This window comes from Meleagris gallopavo, chromosome 9 (assembly GCF_905368555.1).
Source record: "Meleagris gallopavo chromosome 9, MGAL_WU_HG_1.1, whole genome shotgun sequence".
Taxonomy (NCBI): Eukaryota; Metazoa; Chordata; class Aves; order Galliformes; family Phasianidae; genus Meleagris; species Meleagris gallopavo.
The window spans coordinates 11,711,389-11,737,324 of record NC_139412.1 but is presented as its reverse complement, the minus strand read 5'-3'; the positions used below and the strand labels follow the sequence as shown (position 1 = coordinate 11,737,324).

At 47.1% G+C, this 25,936-nt stretch overlaps 1 protein-coding gene across 2 annotated transcripts in view; it reads right to left on the bottom strand.

Annotated features, from left to right (window-relative positions):
* ARHGEF9 (Cdc42 guanine nucleotide exchange factor 9) overlaps window positions 1–25,936 on the bottom strand; it is a 185,976-nt gene that overhangs the window by 13,981 nt on the left and 146,059 nt on the right. For both annotated transcript variants that reach the window (XM_085230388.1, XM_085230387.1), the window contains exons 9-12: window positions 22,102–22,231; window positions 14,340–14,471; window positions 1,420–1,663; window positions 634–702 (exon numbers count right to left, since the gene is read on the bottom strand). In XM_085230388.1, the coding sequence (XP_085086514.1) occupies window positions 634–702; window positions 1,420–1,663; window positions 14,340–14,471; window positions 22,102–22,231 (575 nt within the window). The remainder of the gene's footprint in view (window positions 1–633; window positions 703–1,419; window positions 1,664–14,339; window positions 14,472–22,101; window positions 22,232–25,936) is intronic.

The following is a 25,936-nucleotide window of genomic DNA, read 5'->3' as shown; positions in this document are numbered from 1 at the left end:
GATAATTAACAACAGCTGTTTCACCAGTTGAGACTCCGTTTAGTGTATAGCATGGCATTTATTAGTTGGCTGTAGTCTGCCTGGGTTGGGAAATGAACCTGACATTAGAGATATATAACATCTTTACCAAGATACATTCCTTCCTAGAGCTGATGCCACTGTGCTGTCCTTTAAAAGTTACAGGCAGCCCCAAGAATCATAAGCATCCCCTTCCCAAAAGCAGGGAAGGGGAAGGTCTCTTACCATGTCCAATATTTTAGCCATCTTTTTCTAATGGAACAAACTTTGGGAATTAGCAAAACACCTACACATCTTCGCACTCTCTCCCATCTCAGCCTGAGATAAACAATCAAGAAAGATTTCTGCCCCCAGGGACAGCTTCTGGACATCAGACTGGAGATAACGAGATCAAATTCATCTCTGGTGAAATTCCACTGGCTTCTGCCACATGAGACCAGAGATTAATTTGGCCCACAGATACATTAAGAAAGGATACAAAGCACAAACGGTATTTTATAAAAAAGAGAAAGGGGAGAGGGAAATTGAAGGGAGACACTGGATCCTAGCCCAGCAGGATTCAGCCCAGCCCGCTCCACCCTCACATCACCAGGCACAGTGCGTGTTGCCGGTTACCTTTTTGCTTACTGACTTTCTTTACTGTCATTGCCGCTTGCCGCTTTTGATTTTCAGAAATTTCAAAGCCTGAAAAAGGGAACACGGCAAATACAATTCAGAAGTTGCTTACAAAGCCTCTCTTTCTTTTGGGGAGGGGGGGATTTTCTGCACTGTTTGGCAAACACAGAGCTCCCTAGGTGGCAAAGCATCACCCAGCAGGCTGTGTGTACGGTAAGGTGTTTCAATAAAAGGCAAATCTGCCTTGAAAGGACAGGCCTGCTTATAATCTCCCTTGTGCAGGGTCTGTATGGAAAGTAAGATTAGATCCATTATTATTATTATTATAAACAGGATTGTAAATATGCCCAGTACTTTACATCTGAGCAACACAAACTGAGCCTGAACTGACGCTCGTTGCAGTCAGTTTCTGGGCTGATGCTGAGGGAAGGGCATGGCTGATCGATCACCAACTCGGCCCCTCCCTACCCTGCACAGGACGTGCACAGCCAGGGCAGAAAGGAGGCAGCCAGGAGACTCTGAGTCAGGAGACCCGAGAGTTCTGTTTCACACATACCCCTGGAGGTCCAGGCTTGAAGTATGGGCAGAATTTGCTCACTGAGGGCCAAAATACCACTAACTGAACTGGAAAGAGATCTACTTCATGGCAACAAGAGCAGTCTAGGACATCTGAACAAGGTTTAACTGTAATGCTACAATTAAAAAAAAATGTGGGCTTCTCCAACAACTGGGGCTAAGTGAAGCATTACCAACAACCTCCTTTCAGATCCATTTCATATTCCTCACCTATCTTTTCATCTTCTTTTACCATCTTCCTTTCTTCTCTGAAAGCTCGGAGCCATCGCAACTTCTCCTCCAGTTTCTTGGCAAAGAATAAGTGCATTTCCTCAGTCTCCTTGTTATGAAGTTTGAAGGCATTCTTCATGCTGACATTGAAGTCATCATCTCTCCCATCTTCTATATCTACCACTTCATATTTATCCATGTCTATGCGACCTTTGTAATACAGAATATCTCTTCGTATCAGGTCCTGCGGAGACAAAAGGAGAGATGGGCTGATCGTAAGGTACTTACAGAGCCTGAGCTCAGCAGGGAGGGCTGAGGAAAAGAAAGAAGCAATGGTGAAACAGTCAGTGTCTTCCAACCTCGTCTGCTGCGAATATATTTGTTGCTGACTGAATGAATAGGGGAAACGTAGAAAAAAATAGAACAAAATACAAATCCTCATGCTGCGAAATTTTGCTTACAGGAATGAAAAACCACCTTTGAGCAGACAGAGCCCTTCCATCATCTCCCATGGGTTTAGTGCCTTCTTACTGAGCATAAGGTATTACTCCTGCTCCACATGACAGGAGCCTGATGGGATTCCTGTGCTGCAAAAAAAGGCTGTATGGAGAGAGAAAACATGTGAAATCAGCTTGTGCCCACTTGGCACTGCAGATCTAGGTCTCCTTTTTCCAGACCTGTTCTCAGTATCAGGGGAGATGGATCTGTGCTGCTTCTCCCTGGCACCCGTTTCCCATTCTTACACAATTCATTGGTGAGAAAATTCCCTCGGTTTTCCGTTCAAAGAACCCTTAAACTCTACCTTATTATAACCTGGGCCAGCTTAAATTTTTGCTTTTCCCCTTCTTGATATTTATAATAATCTTTATGACCAAATCTCCTCATCTTCACTTGCTTTCTACACTGATCATTCCCACCCCCTTGTTTTTCAGCAACAGCTCACTTCTCTCCATCAGGAAGGGAGAAGACAGAAATACCGTCTGCCACTGCACCGGCACGGCTGTGTGGTCACAGCAGCAGGGAAGCAGTAGATGCAAGCAGACATAGCACTAAAAGCAATGTTTTGAGAGTACTGTGCCAACTGCTCCATCCCTGATGTGAAATTGTGATGATTAACCACAGTGAAAGACAGACACCTGCCTGTTTTCCCCCCTTCCCTCTTTGTACTTCTTTTGGTCCTGCCCATCAGATTTGGTGCTGCCTTTTGTGGAACTATTCCTGATTTACACTGGTGTTACAGGAGCATTGGCCTCTTTCATGGAACAGATAACAAAAAATGACTATCAGAAAGCAGAGTATTAACTACATAAAGTCATGACCAGATAGAGTGTTTAAATTTACAAGACATACATATATCTAAAAACACAAATTCAGAAACATACCATCAAGATTGTCTTCCTCTACCCACTGTAAGTACCCAGTATTTAGGTATATTAAGTTAATGTATTTAAATATTTTTTGGTTTTTGCAAGTGCCTCAAGATAAATGTTATGTCAAAGGGTTCATTTGAGAGGAAGAAAATCGATATACAGCACTTATTTACTCAAGTAAGCTTTAGGAGTGAGGATTTTTTTTATGAAGGTAAGCAGTAGGTGTTGTTTTAAACGAATCATTCATCTCAAAAAATAAGTTGTATGTCAGTTTTTCAACAAACATATTCATGGATGTGCCAGACAGGGTTGGCTACCATAAGACAGGGCACTGCCCAGGAGATTGGAGTTTTTTAAAATCTGGTCCCCTCCTCTGGAATGCTCTATAGGGGAAAAAAATACCTGTTAACTAACATACTGCACAAATGCCTTTTTCCTGGATGAAAGCTTTGAGCAATGATGCTGTCCTAAACATAAGGATATTTCAGGCTGAACACGCAAACTGTAGAACTTTTCTACATTGCCCTGATTTGGCAAATTGCTTCTTTCTTCTTCCTCAGCCCCCACCTAAATGCTGAGAAAAGGCTGTGAAGCATCACTAAATTTGTTCAATTAAATCGATGCTGTGCACTGGTTTACATTTTATCCTTGGACTAATTCTTAGAAATAGCATTCATCTTCACATACTCAAAGAACTCGATAACAAACCTCACTGGAAAAAAACAGATGTGCTTTAAATTAGTGCTACCCACAAATATTTTTCTTCATAGAGAAGCAGCCGACCCACTGCTGTAGAAAACTTCCAGAAGAAAGCAGGCTGTCCTTGTGAGGCAGGTGAAGTAGGATCAAACATACTTTCTGTGCAATATTCATGACTAAGTAGAGATTTTCTCATAAAAATATTATGAAAATAAATAATCACAAGCCTCCTTTTCGCCTGCTGCTGAAAAGGCCGCTCTGTGCATTACCTTTTTGCAGGCACATACGTACTGAACGTGGTGGGTTTTTTCCCTCTCATTTTTTGCTTGGCAAACACGATGAGCTCCCTTTAATAGCTAAGTGAGCGCTCTAGCAGCATTATGCAGATGCTACGCGGCTCCGTGCCTTCCCCTCCCCAGGCTGCAGCCGAACAGTCGCTGCTGCGGTGCTCTGGGGCTGCAGGTGCTGCTGAGCTTTGGGTGCGAAGGTAACGGTGTTGCCTAGGAGTTATTGGAGGAGCAATAAGGAGATAATGGAATCGCACAAGTGCTTTCAGAAGATTATTGTTGGGGAAAATGCAATAGCAGGAAAGAACAAGCTCAGCTATCAAGAGCGTCTGAGGAAAACAGACAAAGAAGGAACACTGCATCTTTGTCCTTGAGCATTAAATAAGCGCACTGGGAATCAGGAAAAGACAACAAGCACAGAGCTCCTGCCTGCCGCTTTTACTTTCATTTCAAGAAGAAGCTTTTTGATAACAAGAAGAAATGAATCATCTTCCATCGGCCTCCCCAGAGCTCAGCCTGGCACCAATCTGCTGCTGGAGAAACGGCTTCGGGGGAGGCCCTGAGGAGAGGATGCACAGAGAGGACGAAGCCATGCAGAAGTCCAGGAGGGAGCTCAGAGCCAGCCCTGAGAGGCAATCACCATTCTGTGCCGATGGAGCACTGCTCGCCTGCTTCCATAAAGGAAGCACCATTCCCCACCCACTGGCTACAGACTCCAGCACCTGTACCCCATAGCACTGTGTGCATATGGCTCGTTACACTTGGCATTGGGAAAGCTCAGTCCATAGAGCAGATTGATACCTGTACCTGGGTACCATCATCTGGGATGATTAGCTGTCTGCTGCTACTTCTCTTTTCTTCCACTCTCTGTGCCTATACTCAATAAACCAATATCATTTACTAATTGACTAAATTTTAACATCCATAGTATCAGAACAATAATAATTACTTGAGCCACAGATATTCTATCACATATGTTCTTACAGATCTTAAAGAAAAAACAGGTATTACTTAACTCCTTGCCAAGCACTGGCATCTTCAAATGCACTTGGATGAAAATGCAATTGGTTCCAACAAAATTTAGGAGTTCATCTGAGCTACGTAACTGGCAAACAAGGTCAAAGCCCTGTTTTAAGGAACTTCCTCTGCATGTGGACAAGAAAATCAAAATTTGGGACAAAAATGGGATATGAGAGCAGCACTGCTTTGTGTGGTTCGTGGCAGAAGCAGACAGGAGGGCCATGGCAGGATAGAGAAATGAGCCCTGCTGCTCTGCACACTGTGTCTGCCTTTCCCTTCTTCAAGCACATAAGCTGAACCAAACAAGTACACACAAGATAAAGGAAAACAGATGTGTGGTGGAAGATGAAAACAGATTGCTTAAATGGGCTGGTAAGTACTACATGTCAGAGGGACAAAGCAAATAGGTGCACACAGATGGAGATTTATCAGCGATGGAGGTAGCTGCACTGGTGAAAGGAGCTCAGGCTTAGGAGATGGCAGAAACTGCAGCTGGAACAGTGCTACTTCTGATCGCCCCGTGGATACCATACGAGACGTCAAGAGGAAATTACTGAACTACAGACATTGGTTTTGTTTACATGCTGTTATATCAGTGTAGTATTATCTTGCATCCTGGCTATAGCTGAGCCAGCATGAAGACCAGTTGCTTTACACTGCCCAATTTTTAATGTCACACTGAAAAAAGACCCAAAGAGTTAAATAAGTGCAAGAAAATGTAAAAAGACAAAGGGAAAAAAAAATAAGATCTTGATCATTGGGAAAAGCCGAAGAAATAGAGCTGTTAGTCCAGAAAGAACATAAATGAAAAGGAATGTGCTATCACTGTTCCAAAAACATGAAAAATTCTTTGAAGAGATCAATTATTCTCCATCTTGATTGTGGCTTGACTTAATTTACTATAAAGGGGAATAGGATTAGATACATGAAAAAAGATCTTTCCAGCTGTAAGAGTAGCTAAGCACTAAAACAGACAAAATAGAGAAGTCTTGAGACAGCATTCCTTGGAGATTTTCAAAAATAGGGTTAGATAAACATCTGTCAGAGAAGATCTGAGTGCTCTTAATCCTACAAGGGAAGAGCTAATCTCCTGGGGTCCTTACAGCTCTGCGTTTTGATGTGTCTAAGAGAAAGGCAACAGATGGAGAAGAAAAGGGATGAGAGCAGGTAGGATCGTTATGGACTTGAGGGGCAGCGTGAGGGAAGCCCCAAGGCACCGACCGGGACAGCGAACACAAGGAGCAGTGACATAAACCTGCAGTCTCTGCAGACTGCATCCAGACTGCATTGTGTGGCTCTTAAGAAAATTGATGCATTTAGGTCATTTGCACTTATTTGTCTAAATATGATCTTTTTTTACCCTACAGCTCCTGTACATTCTTTTTCTTTTCGCTAGCTGAGGTTAATTAAACTCTTCTGAATTAAATGCTCTGCAGTCTGTTCACATAATACGTACTAAGAATCTACAAGGAAAAGATGAAGCAAAAAAATACGTATTTGATGGGAGCACAAAACAAAGTTGTGACATGTTACATAAACCTTCCACCGCTCTGCTCTCTGTGTTTGTGTTCTCAGAGCTTTGCAGTGCTCCAGGGGAGGACCTGCTTGGGCCCCGTCCTCCTGCTCCCACCTGGACTGGAGCCTACCCTGCTTGCTGTTCTTTCTCCAAGGGGGGGAGGCAACTTTCTCTAGCTGGGCATGAAGGAAAAAAATCTGACTAGCGCCTGACATCAGGAAATCAAGGCTGGTCTTCAACAGGAAAATCGGAAGCTATAATGTAGCTTCCACAAAGAATTACACACTTACCCCCAAGTTATTACACCAGATACAGCCATGTGGATAAAGAATTGCACCTGTAAATCTGACTGTTCGATAACTCTTACTGCAGTGCTGCTTTCTCCTGCTCGCTAGCTCTAATCCATCACGTTTTCCTGCTGCGAGGACCCGCAGCCACGCGGGCAGGCGCTGCCTCTGCGCGCAGGAGTTGTGCAGTGCCCTGCAGGAGCCCCCTGCTGCTGCAGAGCAAAGAGAATATTAATCACAAGGAGGGCAATCTGCCTGCAAAATGGCTTCAGAATTAGAAGCTACTTAAGAGATTAAGCAGGAAGAAATTTCCTTCTCCATCACGGGGCTCAGCTGAGCACTGTTCGCATCAGATGCCTGCATTCCCTTGCTCAGGGCTGTTGTCTCTGGCAGAAAAGGGCACGCTGTATCTTTCACACACATGGAGGGCAAGGTCTGGGGTGAGTTCTGCCTGGAAAGAACTAAGAAAGGGATCGGGAGTAAGTGAGCTTCTTTCTGGTGCAAAGATCCTGTGCTGCCTCCCCTAACAGTCCCAGCATGGGGCTTGAGACTAGGTAAGGTCTAATGGGAGCTGACACACAGAGGAGTTGTGCTTTTGGGATATACTGCAGTAGGCAGACTCTTGGCAACTCCAATGCTTCCTGCAACAAAGGACAGCACAGACTGACTTGTAGGTGCTGGGGAACAGGATGGATCCCCAGCTGCTCCCCAGGCAGCCTCTGGAGAGGACCTGGCCCAGTATGTGTCCGGGCAATGGGTTGCTGCACCTCAGCATGTAGCCACTTTTGTGCCTTCCAGAAACTCCTCTATATGGGCATACAGGAAATACACAGAGATAGATGGATAATGGTGGGTGGCACGCCAGGAGGGACTGCAAGGTCCTAAGACGCATTATGATTTGAGGGTGGCCCATTTTTTCAAGTTTACTCTATGCTAGGTCACACTCTACTTCTCATGCGTAAAACAAATCATCTGCAGAGCAAGAGCCATTTCCAGCCATGAGTCATTAGACCCCTTTATGAACTGACAACATAAAAGATGCCAACCCCAGAATAATCTGCTACAAGTTTCTCATTCCATTTGCAGGTCGTTGTTCCCTGATTACAAACCCCTGCATGTTCTGATGGCACTCTGGGTGCCTGGGGCTCACTGCAGATTTTCTCCCTAGCCCTCTAATGGCATAATGCTATCTTCGTATTTTAAAGGGCAACTGGGAGCTGCAAATAAGTAATCTTTGAAAGACACACACTGGAAATCCTTGATGGCATTTCTTTACCAACCCAAAGCCCTTGATGGCATTTCCGTACCAGTCCAAAGCCCCTGATGGCCATTATGTACCAGCCCAAAGCTTGATAAGAAAGAACAGCAGCACTTGCGCCTGCTCCCAGGGCTGGAATGTTGTGCGCACTGTGCTGTGTACATGTAGGAGAGGGCACAGCCAGGGCTTACTCCAAATAGCCAGCAGTGGAATCCAACAAGGATGAGGCAGCGAGGCAGCAGTGTGCTTTGTGTTAACAAGCAGCAATCACAAAGACTGTCCTTGCCCAGAAGCCGATGGGATCTTCAGGCATCACAGGGGAACAGGAATGCAGGGATGAGGCTGAAGGAAGAGGCCCTGCTGAGCATGAAACTTTGCAGCTTGGTGAAGTGCTGGGTTGAAAAAGTCGATAAATAGTGAAGAGTTGATACTGAAATTGACAACAGACTAAAACGGGGTCCATTATAATGACAGCCAGACACCAGTCTGGAAAAGGCTGAGCTGTGTTTTCGACTTGGCTGTGGGTCTGAGCCTCCTGTGCAGTGGGTTGTCATTGGCCTGGGCAGGGGGTGCAGAGCAGAACAGGGATCTGCATCTGCAGAGGGAGGGAGCAGGGTTTTTCCATTTCCTCCTGAAATTCGCCCTGGTTTTCCTGCCTGCCTGCTCCCCATCTCCGTTCTGCCCAGCCTGCCGTGAGCAATGAGCGCATGGCATGCTGCCACTTCGCCATGTCTTTGGGTATCTTTAGTCATAAGGGCTTTCAACGTTCTTTGGCTTTTTAAAAAAAGACTCAGTGCCTACATTTTTAAAATCTAATTTACCTTAAAGCGACCCTTTGAAGAAAGCAGCACGGCCCGCTTGTCAGGAACACTAAGGACACAGCTTTCAGTTACATTCATTCCTTTAACCCAGCCCCACTGCGGGCTGTTTTTTAGGCTGGGACAGTCACGCACCATTCTCACCGCACTGCACAGTCTGCTGCAGAACTGGGCCTCTGCTCTGCCCAAAACTCAATGAGCCCTTTTTAAGATTTTTGCCCTAAACATTCTTGATATCAGAAAATAAATCCAAGTCCTGCTGAGCGGTTGGATGCCAGCAGCTGTGAACACTGCTCTCGTCCCATCAGGCACCGTGCTTTGGGCTGAACCAGCAGGGGCTCAGAAGGACAGAGGGTGATGTTACAGCCCTGTATGCTGCCTAGAATGGGACAAGTTATAGTTGCCCCAGGGGCTGCCATGTGAAGATGGGAGCCCGCAACCTCTTGAGTCTGGGTTTATGTAACTCTTTCTGCACAAAGACAGCTGTGCTGGGGAGGTCGGCAGATTCCTGCCAAATTATTCAGCAATGTCTGTCTCCTGAGTTTGGTTACAGATGCTTGATCCATCCTTGCCAGCTCCATGAAGCTGCAGTGTGGGTTCTGAGTGGGGGAGGACTGGAGCCGAAAGCATTTATGTGGAGATGCTATTTTTGCTCAGTGTATTTAGTGGAACATCAGTGGCATTTTCATGCCTTGCTCCAGCTCAAGCCCAGTCATGCTGGATGCGAAGCAGTGAGGCGAGTGCCTTTCCAAGGCACCCATAGCAGGAAGGGATGGGGAGCCCTTCTGCAGACACATCTTGTCTGCTTTGTTCCCAGGGCTGTGGAGCCGTGCTGCTGACAGGACACCACAGCAGCAGGGTTGCATTATCAGCTGTTGAGCCAGATGTACACCTACCGCAATTCCAAGAACAATAAATGGGGCACAGAGAATGCTGTACAGCATCTTGCATTTCTATATAGTTACATGAGTAGGCTAAACCCATTCCCTATTGAGAATGGAAATCACAGACTGTGAAAGAGCCTCTAAATTCAGCCCTTTCTGGATTTCACCATTACATTGGCAACAACAGCCTGGAGCCTTCCTCTGCCCCTGGCGGAGGTGTCTGCTCCTGGCTGACCTGCTGCTCTCTGCCCATCCCCTGCATCCCAGCGGCCCCCCAAGCCTGCATGGCAGTGCCAGAGCAGCAGCACTGGCCTTCGCAATGTCATTACCTCAGACTGCAGAACGCCTGTGAGTGCAACACGCTGCCACGTTCCTCCCCACTGCTCAGCACAGGGCAACACAGCTGACCCTGCCGCAGGCAGACCCGGGCCCAATGTGTGTCATTCTGTGGGATCTGTATTGCTGGGATGGACAGAGCAAGGGTGGGAGGTGCTGCAAAACTCGAACTGTGCCTTGTGAGTGAAAAGCCACTTGAAGTCACAAGAGTCATCCCCACGCTGCGCTGTGTTTGCAAACAAGGTTTTCAGATAGCCCCGTGAGCACTAATGGGCTGCAATAAAAGCCAGGCCCTAGTGATGGTGTGAAGATTACCTCTGTGTCTTAGCAGAAGTGATACAGAACTAGGCCTCCTTCCACTAACAGAGCTCAGAAATGTCTCTTTTATCTTCCTATTTGGGAAGTTGAACTGCAATGGAGTTTGACAGGATTATTTTATTTACCACATTTCCTACAGCAGAGCTATTTCTGGCTGGCTATTGCTGCTGCTATTAAGCCGCTCTCATTTTGCTTCCCATCCAACCTGCTTTGCTGCGGGAGCTCAAGGGAAGACAGCAATAGCAATAACCCACAAGCTGGAGTTTACATTGCATCTTGATTGCAAGAGACACATAAAATGTGCAAGTGAAAGCTCAATGTGTTTCATGCAGTCACTGATCTTTTAGTGCTGCCAGAAAACACACAACATGGAGCCCCATCATAGGGGACAGAAAGCATCGTTTGGTGCAGGAGCGCTGTGAACCCTTCCCACTTCCCACTGTCCTTCCAGCCTAATACCACAGCACTCAGAAGCCTGGGGGATATCCAAACTGTCACCCCAAACAGAAAAAAGCAGATGCTCATCTAGTACCTAGAGCATAGCAAGATATGATTATAATTGATAGTATGTGGCCCAGGCCTGGATGACTGAAATCTCACTTTCTAGGAATGATTTCCTGGTGATATTGGGAACTGACCACTACTGTTTCTGATGGTGCAATTTGAGCCAGATAAATTAATCTGTGAAGCTCAGAAACCAATTTTATTTGTGAACGTTGCCCCACACAAGTTGCTTTGCAAGATGGTTGCCATATCTGGGAGCTGGCTGTCACCAGCATTTCCACCTGCTACTGCTGCTCTAACTCATGCAGTCTTTGCAAGGCAGACTTAAATATACTTACAATTGCAGAAGCCCTGGGACAAATCTCAGAGATGGGGATATGAGGAAGGAGGAGCCTGCCTGGGAGCAGTTCCCAGCCCTTCTCACCCCTACTACATGGTAACAACAGGTAGTGAGGGGAATCCCAACTTGCAGAGAGCTGTGGGTGCCCACAGATCAGAAAGTCCAGACAGATGCTGAAACTTTGTTTGAAATGTTTGGGACAGATTGCTGAGCACACTGAGTGCCAATCAGTGAGCTCCTGTCTGTCGGATGGCTGCTGGTGGTACTGCTGATCCTCTGCAGGTGCATCAAACAGGGCAGGGATTGCCAGGAGCTTGGGAAGAACCACCCTGAGAGTTAGCCTCCCTCCTAGGAACATCCCAGCCAGATGCTCAAAACAATGCCACTACTTCACATTTTCAGCCAACAGAAAGGGGGGGGATTGCAAAGCCTCCAGAAAGCAAGTCATGTTCAAAGCAGAGGGGAGTTTATATGGAAGTATGTTAACTGCTGCTGAAAGTGGATAGCTGGATACTGGAGATCCTGCCATAGCCAACAGCGGATTGCTCAGGCACAGGCTACACCAGATTGGAGCAGCAGAAACATGGCAATTCTTGGTAGCGTAGGACAGTCCTGCTGAAAGCCTCCCAGGCCATCTGCCGGCATGGCTGGTGGAACAATCCCAATCCAGCACGAGCAGTGGAAACAAGGATGGCTTTTGAGATTGTGCCTTGTCCTTAGGAAACACACACAGCAGCCAAAATGAAAGCAGAGCTCCCTAGCACTGACACCGACAGTGCCACTAACCCCTTGGCCTAGAGAGTAAGTGCACGCCAGGCAGTTTCTGCCACACAGAAACAATCTTATCACCTGCCAATATGCAGGAGATTTTCTGAGGAGGGAGATTCCTTGGGATTCTCCACAAAGTTTTGATCAGACCCGGTGATGACACAAACCTCAGCAAACACAAGTCAGGTTGGCTGTGAATTTTCTCACCACTCATACCTGGAAGACCAGGAGCACCAAAAGCATCAGCTGCTTTTGGAAGCCTGCAAGGACTCCATTGCCCTGCATACAAGGCAGAGGAGCTAGCAGCTCTGGGCTGGTCCAGACTCTGAGATCTTCCAGAAACCTGCAACTTGAGTTTTTTGCTGTGCCCTTCTGAACTCAAGCAACTTCAATTCCCTGAGGGCTTGTGCAAGTGGAACACAAAAGCACATCACGAGCTACGTACTGCTCTCACACACTTTTGCTGTGCCTGGTGCCAGGCTGCGCTGCAGATGGCCCAGAACTGTGGGGCTCTGCCCACTCCAGATGAAGCACCAGCACCACACAGCCCCCGGGCTGCCTGCACCTTGCTGTAAGTGCTGCTTCACTAATGAGGCCCCAGGATCTCACCCGTGGGCACTGGCACGGAGGGCATACTGCCAGATGGCTGTGATCCATAACAGCAGAGCTCAACACAGGGTCAGGACGACATGGACTATAAATCAATCCCATTTACTTTATGTAGAATATGTGGCCCCCAAATGTGAGCTAACACTCCCCCGAATTCTGTCCTTCAGCAGTGCTTCTTAACAACGTTCAGGGAAAGCTCCATCAGGATGGGGAAGTCCAGCTGTCAGCCCCTCTCCTCTCCTACCACATCACTCTGGAAAACAGAACCTGCGGCTTGGTGTTGGAAGAGCAAATACAGGACGACACAGCACAGCCTGGAGTGGTCCTTGTGACCCTAAGGTCAGGCTCGCGGATAAGTTTTCAGCCTCTGCCCTTCTGCCTGAACTTGCCGTGAAGCTGAGAACCCCCAGATCTGCCTCTGCTGGCTCCAACCTACAGGCTGCTTTCCTGCAGAGGCATCACTTGTATGATGCTGCCACATGCACAACACAAAGCAACTCTGGCATGCGTAAGGGAAGAGGACAGTGACACAGGGATGCTGTTTGCCTACTGATCCCATCCCTGAGCTCCCCCAGCCTGCTGAGAAATGTGGAGCACTCTCTGCTCAGTCTGATGGCTGCAAACATCCCAGATCTGGTGTTCCTGGGAGCAGAGGAAGGCCTGACACCCCTCCAGAGCACAGCTTGGATGCTGCCTTACGAATTCGAAATTCAGGGTCACAGTCAAAGTATAGGAGGTCAAGATTAGAAAATTAAGCCCCGCTGCATATTTGCAGACTCATGTTGACAGTTCTCTGAGTTTGTAATTGTTGCTGTTTTGCTTTTTTTTTTTTTTTGGTAACAGAGACAGGAGAGATGTACAAGGCACAACAATGGTGGGTGGAGGGAAGTGCACACGTTCCAGAAGGCAGAATCTCAGTCAACCATGACTCAGGAGAAGAAGGTGCCACCCACCGAAGGCACAGGGCAGAGCTGCATGGCAGCGGTGCACTGAGTCAGGAGCCACCCACACCATCCCCGGCTTCCTGCAGCCACAGACACTCCCCAGAGGCTGCGTGCCATGCAGGTCTGTCAGCTCACTGAGCACCCCCTGGGTGCCAGGAACACAGCCCCGGGTGTATCTGCAGCCAGCTCAAGGATTCCCTCTGCACAGTGCTCTGTGGAGCTGCAGCACAAATGGCCACGATGTGGGGGCTGCTAGCAGGGAGAGGCACCCAGAGCTGTCACTTCACTCCAAACAGCTGTGATGGTAACAAGCTGGGATCACCTCGGTGGCACTGTGGCCATTCAGTGGGGATGCTGGTGCCTGATACTCCAAAATACGGCTCATCTGTTGCTATCAGTGCTACAACACATTAGTTCTTCACTTCCTTTCTCTCACCTTCATGGTGGGTTTCATGGCAGAGATGTCCTCTATAACCAGCACAGCAGCTACATGAAGATGAAGTTTGAAATGCATTTCTCTGAGTGACACATGTACACCCCATTACACACCAAGCAGCTGCCTGACAGTTCTTCAACAGGCAGCAAGCATCATTTTAATGCAGTAATTGAGCTGCCTGCCCAAGTGCCAGGCTTCATAGTTCGTACAGAAATTATAGGGCTATCTAATCCCAGATCATATGCTGCAGCCAAAACCCAAAAGTAGAAGTGAGGCAATAAGCCAAAACGAGGGGCATATGAGAAAAAGGCATGAAATGAACAAGGGGAGGCTGAATTTGCTACTAGCATAAAAATCCCTCCGTCATGTTATACTCACCACCCTGTAATTCAGTAGCACGTAGCACTACCAATACCCTCTTCTGCACAGACGGCAAACGGCCACCTTGTCCTAAAAACCACTTTGGATTGGAAAACCATTCCCAACATGTCCTTAGCAGCACTGCTCACTGCCTGGACGTCCTTACCTTCTTGCAGAGAACCATCTGGTGATCAAAGAGGAAGAAAACACGCTGCTGGTTCCGTCCGTAGGGCTGGTAAATCCAGGACATCTCTCCCGTGTAGATCAGCTCTGAGCTGCGGTCCAAGATATCGTCTCCCTGGAGGGCACAGAGAATGAGGCCATGTGAACCACTGCTCCCAGCAGGGCATGCTTCTCTTTGTAGGATGCGGAGAAACAATAATTAAATAAGATTTTGGTCTTTCTGCAGCTCTCAAGGCTGCCATGCCTGACTTCAGGCCAGGAACTGGAGGTGGGGGATCATCCTGGAGGACAGGAAATCAAGTGTGGACACTCAACGCATGGTCACTGTGGCTCAGAGTGCAGTGAGCAAAGCAGCAGCAGAATGGGGGCTCCAGGCAGCCCCATCTCCATGCTGCATCCCCAGACCCAGCTCTCACCGCAGTGCCCATCCTATGGGCACCCCCAGCTAAAACCCCAAACTGAGGTCCATCAGCTGGACTCCAACCTCCCCTGGGCTCCACAGCCAGCTCATGAGGATCTCTCTTTGGAAAAGCATCCCAACACACTTGAGATGTCCCTTTGAGTCCCTTCAAGATGCCAGGCCAGCTCCTTGCATCATCTGCCCCAGAGTTACCAACACTACCCCCCATGCTACCACCTCCATCCCCACGCTTTAAGGTGATGATCACCCCCTCCTACAGCATTCTCGTTAAGAGTTCCCCGGCTCCAAAACACCGTGAGGCCGGCCAGCTGCCAGCATTCCCTCACCCTGTCTCAGCCTGTGGCTAACACTTGTTTTCCTCTCCCATTTTTTTTTTAAGGATTCATGAGCAGATGGTCTTGAAAACACAGCGCATTCTCACCCACTCTCTGAGAGAACAAATGCAGTCACCCTCCACTAATTAGGATGAGCTGGACTTTTTAAAAAGTTAATTAAAATCTATTTATTAAAAATGGGTGAATTCACCACCACCTGCCCCGTGGGCATCTCAGCGCCTCGCTCCAAACGCCACAGAAGGGAGCAGGATGACTTCAGCGCAAAGGTAAGGAGTGTGATGGGGGAGAAAGTGGGAGAGGATCATTCCTTTATTTTTGTTTGGCTCTGAAACCGGTGCAGTTCTGGCTCTGATACCAAACTAGAGCCAATTCTATAACAAGAGCATCCCAAAATCTCAGCAAACAGCTTGTAAGGGCTCTGGGGGCATGCAGGCACAAGCACTTTTCTGATCCCACTTACAATGCGGGTGCCAGAGCAACCAGCAACCCTCCTCATCCCTCACATTTCAGTGAGGATTTCAGGCTGCAGGTAAATGTGTAATTAACCTCCCAGCATTGATTGGAAGCAACTGTCTGAGTCCCTGGGCCCTGTGACAACAGCAGCTTCATTAAGACACTGAGGCATCATGCAGCAGCAGGGACTTTCGGGTGGCCCCAGTGAGGTGCTCATCCCCCTCTCCATCTTGCTCTGTAGCTGGCTGGCTGAGGGCCCCATCGGGGCAGCCTGCCCAGCACATGGGGTCCCTTAGGGTGACCCCAGCTGTGGGACCTCCTGGGTAGGCAGCAAGACCCAGGGATGTGCCAGTTCTTCCTCTGAAGGAAACGCACGGGCTTCAGAAAGTGTGGGCTTCTCTGGCTAAACGGGAGCTTATCTGAAAAAGATTCACAAAGCCCACGGATGGGAGCTTTTCTGAGAGGGGGCAAGCCTAGGAGAGGCTGTCTGCTAAAAATAGAAGAGCAGCTTTGTCTTTTACTCCTGTGGTAGCATCTCAAGCCTGAGGACACACAGAGGGCTCTGTAAACACTTCTACTTGATTAGCTAGATCCAAACTGTGTAGTCCCTGCAAGCAATATTAAACAAAAAAGATCAGATCCGAAATGATAGGATTTGTATTGCATTTTCTATGCTGTGAAAATAATTTTCACATACAGTCTATAGGCTGGAAGCAAATGATTTCCAGTGCTGGGTTAGCACATTTGGAAATATCATAGTTCAGACAGTTTGGGACCAGCCCTACAGCCCTGAGCAGCAGCCCCAGTCAGTAATAAAAAGCCTCAGGCCAGCCTGGTTGGAACTGAGCATCCAGCTGCAAACAGAGAGCACGAAAGGAAGAGGGGTCCTCTTCTGCATGCAGTCATCAGCACTCCTGCATGCGCGGGGAGCAGATGTGGGCTGGATGCATGCCCCGTGCTCTCTTGAGCGCTGCAGAGTGATGCCTATGTCCTGGGGCTCATCCTGCCTCCGAGCAGAGGTCAGTGCTTCTGCTGCTATGGGAAGGCAGCAATCCCCAGCTCCCCAGCTGTGCTACAGAGACCATTCTGCGACAGGTAACCACTGTGCTATAAGCAATCACCCTGCAACAAGGAGCTAGGAGGAACCAAAGGGTTTTACCGATGTCACATAAGCAGTGCTGCTGGATGAATGCTCTTCACTGTTACTGCTGGGCACTAAATCCCCTCTCCTAGTTAACATTCAGCGAGCAGGACTCTCTTCTGCCTGACACTGCTGTTCTTTAATTAGAGATTGACAGGCTGATTAGCACTCTGGGCTACAGAAAGATCAGAAAAAAGGAAAGCGAGAGAAATGTTGTCTTTTTATCAGGCTCCTTTTTTGATACCTTCTGTTGCTGGGAAAAAAAAAATAAAGGAGGAAAAGAAAAAAGCAGAAGGATCTGTTTCAGTCCCTGTTGTGATTTTTCCCTGGGAGGATTTCTCATCAGGCTGTCCTCACTTTGAAAATAGCATGTTGGTTGCATGCATCTTTTTTTTTCTGTGTCATTCTTGGATTCAATAACATAATGTTAGGCCGAAGCCAACTATTATGTATTACATAATTAAGGGCACTGAGTCTTGATTTAAAGGACCAGTAAATAATGAGAATGGGAAGAGATTTAAAAGGACAGTTTTCATTATATTTCGCAATTACGTATCCTTTACCCTTCATGTAAATTTAATACTCATGCAATCTGCCAAAGTGGCAACCCACGGGAATCTTGGGTAGCAATATCTAGAAATCTGCATAAACCAAAGTAATCTGCTTAAATAGCAGGCTCAAGCTAATCGAGGCTAGGAGCGAGGCTCTGCCCTGCACCAAACATCCCACTGCTGCCCTGGGACAGCTGATCCCTCCCAGGGATGGCAGCCATGGGACCAGCAGCCCGGCCACAGCTCCCTGCTCCAAGCACAGCTGGGCTGATGGGAGCAGCACCGCAGTCTGCCAGAGCCACATCTGCTTCCCATCAGCACGGCAGCTGTGGCGGGCACTCAGTGAGCAAGGGTGCACTCAGGGCTGCAGCGGGCACTGCAGACACAGCCCAAGCAAATGGCAAGGTTGTAAATCACTGAACGGTTGGGTTGGAAGGGACCTCAAAGCCCATCCAGTCCCAACCCCTGCCATGGGCTGGCTGTCCACACCAGCTCAGGCTGTCAGCCCCCATCCAATGTGGCCTTGGGCACCTCCAAGGCTGGGGCATCCAGCCTTGGACAGCACTGCCACGACTTCGCCACCTCCTGAGTAAAGAATTTCCTCCTCACATCTAACTTGCATCTCCCCTCTTAGTTTTAAACCATTCCCCTTTGTCCTGCCATGGTCTGACAATGTAAAACATAGCTATCCACCTTCTCTTTAAGCTCCCTCTGGAGCAGCCCCGAACCGTGCCATCACCCAGCAGCTCTGCAATGTGTGGAGGATTGGCACGGGCTGAAGGAGGGCAGAGGCTGACAGTGTGCTCTCTGTAGGCTGTGGGGTCCCAAGCAGAGCAGGCAGAGGAAGGCAGGGTCATGCCACTCCTGCCACCTCCGTCCTGCTTCCTAGGCACCTGTATAAGCAGCACTGCCCAAACTGGGGCTGCAAGGACGTAGAAAAAATGATGGGCTTTGAGGAACTCGTCTCTTTGGAGTGCCATTGTATACACATTGCTGGCTAACCTTTGAGAGCTGTAGCCCAGGACAGGCTCTGTCTGACACATTTCACATTAACCCAGAGCAGACCTGGCACGCTGCTCTGAGCCCACTGCAGCTAACTGCATGCCAGCACTGCCTGCTGCCTTCACACATCCCTGCTCTGACCTGAGGGCACTGAACCACCGGTGAGGGGATGGCACCAAGCAAAGGGAAATAGAGGCTGAGCATCAGGAAGCACTTCATAACCACAAGAGCACTCGGGCACTGAAAGGTCTCAGCATGGTAGAAGCCCCATATTCCACACCATTAACAACCAAAAGAACAAACGGTCCTAGAGCATTCCATGCAGGCAGGGCAGCACCTCTCTAAGTTAGTCGATGCATCGGAAATCCAAAACAAAAAAGTGAGTCACACAAGGCAACAGTCCAAAGCAGATTTGCTGGTCAAGACCATGCTCCTACAAATTACACAGGAACACATTTCAAAGTGATTGGGATTGTTTCTAATTTACAGCAGTCAGTGAGATCAGAATCTTCCCTCCTGATTTTGCTCAGTCACTCCATGTACAAAGCCAGCAGCGATTCCTCAGGCTTGGCGCCCTGGTGCTGCAGCACCCACCAGCTGCACCCACCAGTAGGGCTGCCCTTCTCGGTGCCATCTGCAATGCACATCAGCAGCCCCCTCTTCAGTGGCAGTCTGAAAACAAGCCCTGGCTTTGGCAGCTGAAGGAATTCCGCATTTTTCCATTGCTGACCCTGAAATTCACCTTCATGAGGCCATGCAGAAAATCTTAAGGGAATAAAAATGACTCCTGAAACACACAGGCACAATTCCACGGGATGCAATACAACCCCTCCAGCTCAGATTAGCCAGGACATACCCCCTGTTTTTTCTATTTGCTTTAGGATCAGCAATACGTATGCATTCCCAACACTCTCTCCTTATGAGAATATGAGTACAAACACTCTGTAAACAAAAACGGTTTAAATGTTCACTCACTAAATATTTGCTTGGTCCAGATTTTTTCTTCTCTTTTCAAACTCTTTTTCCAACATCTTATCACAAAACATAGGAAGATTCAGAAATTAAAAAGCTATTTCAAATCAGAGCATCAACACTGTCAGTAAAGAGACGTTAAGGGAAAACAGACCTTTTTTCCAAAGGAGGGAATTCAGCATTCAAACCACTTCACTCGTGGCTGCTGCTGAAATAATTCACTGAGTGCAAAATACAGTAGTGATCAGGGATTTTCTGTCTTGTGCACAGGATAGATTTCTGGTGGGGGAGAGAAAATAAATGCCGGAGCTGCCCGTTACTCTCCTTGTTCCTACTTTGTACCTGGGGTTGTTCCTGCTTCTTTGTACTTGGGGCTTGGTTCTTTTCTTTTGTCCCAAGCAAGACTGAGCTGTCCCCAGATCTATGCTCCACTGCTTGCTTGCACGGCCACGCCAGCTGGAGAGATCAGGAAGCCACTGGGACACACAAGGGGATGGGAAGGGAGTGCTTCTGAGTACTGAGGGTAATTAGAGGAGGATTAGGGTCACGGGAAGATGGAAGGGTAACCGCTGTGGGTTCCTGCCTCTGTTTCAGTGAGAGTTTAACTGGATAAGCACTTCCAGAAGCTCAAAGTTGACATGGGGTCACCTTCTCTCAGCTGGCTGTTCTCCTCCAAAGAACTGGGAGTCACATTCTGCTCTCCAATCCAGATAAGCAGTGCACACTCCCCAGGGACTGGAAGAGACTGGGGAGATGTACCAGGAAAGCCCTCTCCCAATCCCTAAAAGCCCACCTGTAAGGGAAGAGAGCTGGAAGCCCTGCAAGCTGGCAAGGAAATCCAGCTCTGATGGCCTGGAAGAGGCTGAGATCAGTGCGTGGGGTTTTGGAGATCAGCAGCCCAGGTATGCTGTGCATACAGAGCAACTATACAGATCAAGGACACATCTAAGCACCTGGGCACTGTTTTTGATTTCTCCTGCTCTCTTCCTGAATTATGCTATAATTCACTTCTGTGTATTTTGGGTTTGTTTGTATGCATCCTCTTGGCCATTATGTGGGCACCTGTGCAGTGGGGTCTGATGGTTCAGAGGTTACTTCAGAGGAAAGAATCAAGCAGCAAACTCCTCTGCAGCTTTTAGATCTCATCCTCTAGTGTTCCCATCCAAAACACAGTACAGGAATGAGAAGAATGGTGTTTCTCTTTGAACGAGGGCAGTAGCTTTATTCCTGCTGGATCCCTGAGTGGCAGCAACAGCAGGTTCTGTTGTATTAGGAGAAGCTGAAGGATGGTGCTGCAATATTGTGCTTAAAATCTGGAAAAGTAGTCAAAAAGCCCTTGGAAAAATGATTTGGCAAGATCCTGAGGATAGGACGGAGATAAAGAATAGGTATGGCTAAGTAGGAGTGAATTATCAAGGATACAGCTAAATAAAAATGAATTATCAACTGAGCCAATGAAAGAGAAGAAGAAACTGCTGTTTCACAGATCCTGTGTGGAGGTCACCTTGGCTTTCCACTTGCATATGAATATTCACTGACTTGGAATTGATCCATCCTTAATCTAGATTTATTTACAGTGAGGGTCGTGGCATTTCTTACAAACGACACACATTAGCTCATCGCACTGAACATACTGCAGGCTGAAGATACATCTGATGGTCCTGTGCCTCCCCAAGAGCAATTTTCTAATGCTGAAAATGAGCCTGGGTGTCAGTATCAGGGAACTTTCTGCACAGCAAACAACAATAAAACAATCAAGCAAATCATCTGTATTCTCTGCTCTCACCGCCCGTCAAACTGTAAGAACCAGCTATGATTGCTGCACTTACATGTTTTATCAAGAGATCCAGGGCTGAATCTAACCTTTATTATAACAACAAAACTAATTCAGTCAAGGAAGATACACAATCACGAGGAGAAATGCATCTGCATTTCTCTTTCTCTATTCCCTGCCTTCCTAGATCATTTCCCAACAAACAAACTCTGTGACTTCCCCATATACTGTAACTGACACAGTGTGATCCCAATGATTTGAATGTGAAGTTATTCCAAACCTTCGTGACTGTAAGAAAGAAGGGAGACCATTCTATCACTTGCTGAATACACGGATCAGTGATTTAGAACAGAGGGTGATTTACAAACATGCTCATCTTTGCTCTGCTTAGAAATCCAACTCACAGATTGCATTTATACAGGGATTCAAAAAATTCAAGGATGAGAGAAAAAGAACAAATGCTTTGTTTGGATTTGCCTTTTCAAGCACGTGGCAGAATGTAGCAGAGCTAGTGAGGAATCCCTCTGCTGACTGCCTTGCTCGTACTTGCAGCTTGTTCATTATACTGCAGCTATTCATTGACTTGGCTCAGAAATATCTTTAAGAGGATACTCATTTTAAACGTGCAGACAACATCTATAACTTCAGCTTAATGTCTTGGCTTCTAATCATAAGACCAGCTTTTGCCATTTTTTTTAAACAGTCACAACTTCTAGGGCTTTTTGATACTGCTTTCCCTACTTCTTCCCCAGCCACAAAGCACAGAGTCAGAACGCACTGAGTTTGATCCTAATCTCTCTTACTGCCAGGACAACAGCACTTCAATCACAGAAGTTACTCTAGAGTTGTGTTTGTGAAATAGGAACTGGACCCTAGATTTTCTTCAAAATACCATTAATGTTTTAAATCTTATGTCCCGTCTCCAAAGCCTGCATATACATTTCTTCTGCCCCCAGTTTAATCCCAGTTCTGAAGTCCTCTCCAACACACACCCAGATCAGGCTGTGTGAAACGAGCTGAGCGGCATAGGATAATTCCAACAGCTGCATGGAACAGCCTTCATCCGGGTTTATAGCCCCTAACACAGGTTCCGTACCTCCCAGTCCAGAACGGACGCCTGCCACTGAGCTATCTTGTCAATGTTCTCCAGTCTCCGCTTCCGCTCATTGATCTGCAGAGTCACGTTCCTCATGACGGCGAGAGCAGCAGCCACATACCTGTAGTCACTGTGGAACACAGAAGAGAAGGGCCCGTGAAATGGAGCTCGACGTGCGGTGGAAACATATAGCAGTCTTACTGTCAGCTGCATAATCTCACCATCCTTTTAGCAAGAAATGGAGGTAGGATTCGCCACTCGTTACTACAATGCTGTGTTTTTGCATTGGCAACATCTTTCTGGATCACTGAAAAAGGGCAGCTAGGTTGCAAACAAAACAGCACGGGTAGGAGACATGAAGGCAGAAGCTTTTCAATGGTTTGCATCTGGAAGCCCACTGAGAGCAGCCTGGCCTCTGCCAACCCAATCTGCAGCAGCTGTGGATGGCATTCTTTGAAGTCTTAAGGTGCTCACCAAAGAGCACCCTAAGAGAAAGTCTGACCATTTCGATCAGCTCTGTCCTTGGGCTTGGATTTCTATGTTTTTAGGATGAACATTTGAAAATATGTCTCGCTTAGACAGGTTGGAGCCCCTTCGAGGCCAGAAGGTAACTCCAAGAGAGCCACAGAGCACTATCCAGTGGCATTTACTCACACTGCAGGCTTCAGGTGAGCAAATCAAAACCATTCTCTCTTTTTCCTGGACGTGCCTGTGAGTGTAATAACACAGAGTGCAAATAGCTTCCCACCAGGGCCAGCAAAGATGATGATCAGTCTTTTCAAAAAGTGATGCTGAAATCAATGCTATTGATTTCCTCCCTGTGCCTTCTTTTCCACTCCAGGGAACCTTAATGTTCATTTCAATCGGAAAGACAGACAAGGCCAGCTGCTGTAACGCCACCATCATTTATTATTAACTTAAGGGCTGATATTGACTGCTGACTAATGAGAAAAACTGTGATCTTAGGCAGCTGTGAGGGGAATGGCTTTATTGATTATTGCTAAAGAATTGCACTGGTGACAGCTAAAATAGGGGTGAGTGCTGTGAATTAGAGAAAAGCTTTAGATTCATTTCCTTATTTGATCCAAACAGGATAAATACTAAGAAACAAGCACAGTACATCATACTGTGGAATATTATCTGCTATTTGGCCACCCTTTTCTGGATGAAATTTTGAGATCAATTTTTATTCAATTCTTAAGTCGAAATTTCAGCTGGGGTTAAAAAAATCCTACAAAATCCCAAGCATCAGGGCTGGTCCTTCAGCAAAGTGAAGGAGAATAGAGGATGGGCTGCCTGACATACACATCCCAATGCACAACAAAGGATCTGTTGCACCTTCCCTTCTGTGGCCATCTCTAAGAAGCAAAAACCTGTCTGCACAAGGGAGAAACCAAGCTATGCCACTGAGACATGCTACTCTGGTCTTCAAAATATCCATGAGCTCTTGCAGGGAAAAAGGTCAGTCACTATGGACAGAAAGGAGCTATAGTGATAGGGAGAGGTGCAGGGCATGGAGCTAGTCATTAATGATCTCTGTACAAAAAAGAGAGGTTGGTTTTAGTGCGCCCATTTAGCAGAGTGTCCGTCATGTATCGTGTTCAACTCTCCTAATCCCAGCTCCAACCTGCAGCAGGAGCGCTCAGGACACCACCAAGCTGCACTTAGGATCTTCACACATTTACTTCATATTAAGCTGGTGCAAACCTTTAGAAGGTGAACAGATGTGGCTTTGTGAAAAATTCAAATGAACCAGGCTCGAAACAATGAGCAATTGAAGGGAGCCAGGCTTTGAAAACACCCCCACGCCTGCCTCTGTGCCCAGTGGCCATTGCCAATCAAGCTGGGTTTTATCTTGGTTATGCTAATTCACTAATTCTAATGTTCTATTTGAGGAGAAAACTCCGTGCACGTTCTTTCACTCAGTAGTGAAGAAAAAGTCATGCCTGAATTTTTTTGGGCTCCTAGCCCACATCAGTGGCAGAGCTAGCAAAACTTAGAAGAAAAAAAATAACAGAAGCAAAGCATTTGGACAGTGAATTAATAATAGGGCAGCACTGACTATAACATTAAGGAAAATAAATAGTTTGCTGATTACTTTGGGAATGCAGTGACCTCTTTCCAGGGGTCAACCAGGGTGCAATTCCGGACTCACGCTATTTGAGGGAGTGTGTTCAGGCTGCTGATCGCTGCTCTGCTGCCCTGAGCTGGCACAGGGAAAATGCATAGCTCTACAAGCACCACATTAGTGAATAGGAGGCAGCAGAGAAAAAGAATGAAATCTCCCACTCTCATATGAACCTAAGATTTGCTTTCACGGGGACTCCCAGTCCTTTCTCAGTTTTGCCTTACTCTGTGAATTGCTCAACGGCATAAGGGAGGTCTGGGACACGAGCTGGGCTGCCAGGAGAACTGGTTGCTCCCAGGCTGTTTGAATGTTTGAATCAGAGTAGTGAGACCACAAGGGAGTGCGGGGTAACCCACCGTATTTCTGTGTCTTAATGCCATCCACTGTGAGTGGGGCATGCCCACACTAACCAGAGCACAGCATGGGGCTGATGCAGGGCCCTCTGTCTGAATGAACCAACCGTTGCTTAACCACAGGGAAGGTCTGAGTCTCACAGAAAGTGACTGTAGCCGATAGCTTAGCAACATGCTGATTTTAAAACATCCCAAAGGAACGTACTCAAAATAGTTCACCCTTGTGTAACCACCCTGTCCACATCCTCTTTGGTATCAACACCAAACAACTCAGAGAGGGTCATTTTAAACACAGACCTATCCTCTCTGGGGCTGCTTATGTCTCCCCACTGTGAAGCCACACATCTAAGTTCACGCTGTAAGTACCGTGGGGACATCACATGGCTGGTGAGCAAAACAAGCCACAACATCTGGGATCCTCAAGCTTGTTTCTGATACCCTAACATTCCCATGAGTCCACTCCAAGTTTGACTTGGTCTGGTAAGGAGAGGAAAAAGAGGAAAAAGAGAAATTGGATCTGGAGTCCAAATAGGTGATTATCAGCCAAGCGTTCAGCAAGTAGGAAGCAATGGAACTAGTGAACCTGGCCAGAGCAAACTGATGCATCCCTTTGCTTATGTCACTTGTCTGCGCACTTCCAGGCTGATTCTGGGAGAAAACAAAAAAAATTGAACCCTTGCAGAAGTTTCTGAAATCTCTGTGGTCTACTTTTTCTCTCAAACTACTTCACTTTATATAGGCTTTGGAAAGAAAGAATACTGACAAGGTAGGGGAATATCTGTTCCCAGAGGGCTTTATTCCTCTTTCACCTATCACAACTGACATCATAGGTACTGCTCTTGATTTATGCTAGGGCAGGTAGTCAGGTTGATGGCCCTCATCGCAAACAAAAGAGATCCTTAAAATTTGGAGGAAGAAATCAGACTGCCAGATGCTTATCTGATCATAAAAAGCCAATGACAAAACCAGAGACAAAAGCAGGTTGAAAAGCAGAACAGGTTCTGAATTCTCCCAAAATCTAAGCGTACTCAGGTTAGAGTTGTGGATCCCAGCCCTACACCTACTGTGTGCTGGGGTCCTCTCTAGGACAAAGAAATGAGCCTTTCTGACCACTGAGCACTAATTAAAGTAATTTTTCTAGTGTAACTGGTAGTATCATAAAGTACATCCAAGGGTAATTAGTTCACATGTCTGATTACAAGAGAGATGAGCTTGGCTCCACTGAGAATCAATGCTTTGAGAAGCTTTTTAACTATCTGCTGAACCTTTGCCCTGCTTCAATTTATACAAGATGTCATGAAGAGAAGAGCTGGACAGAAAAAAAAACCCAAGCCCTGTGTGTGTGCAGAGTCCA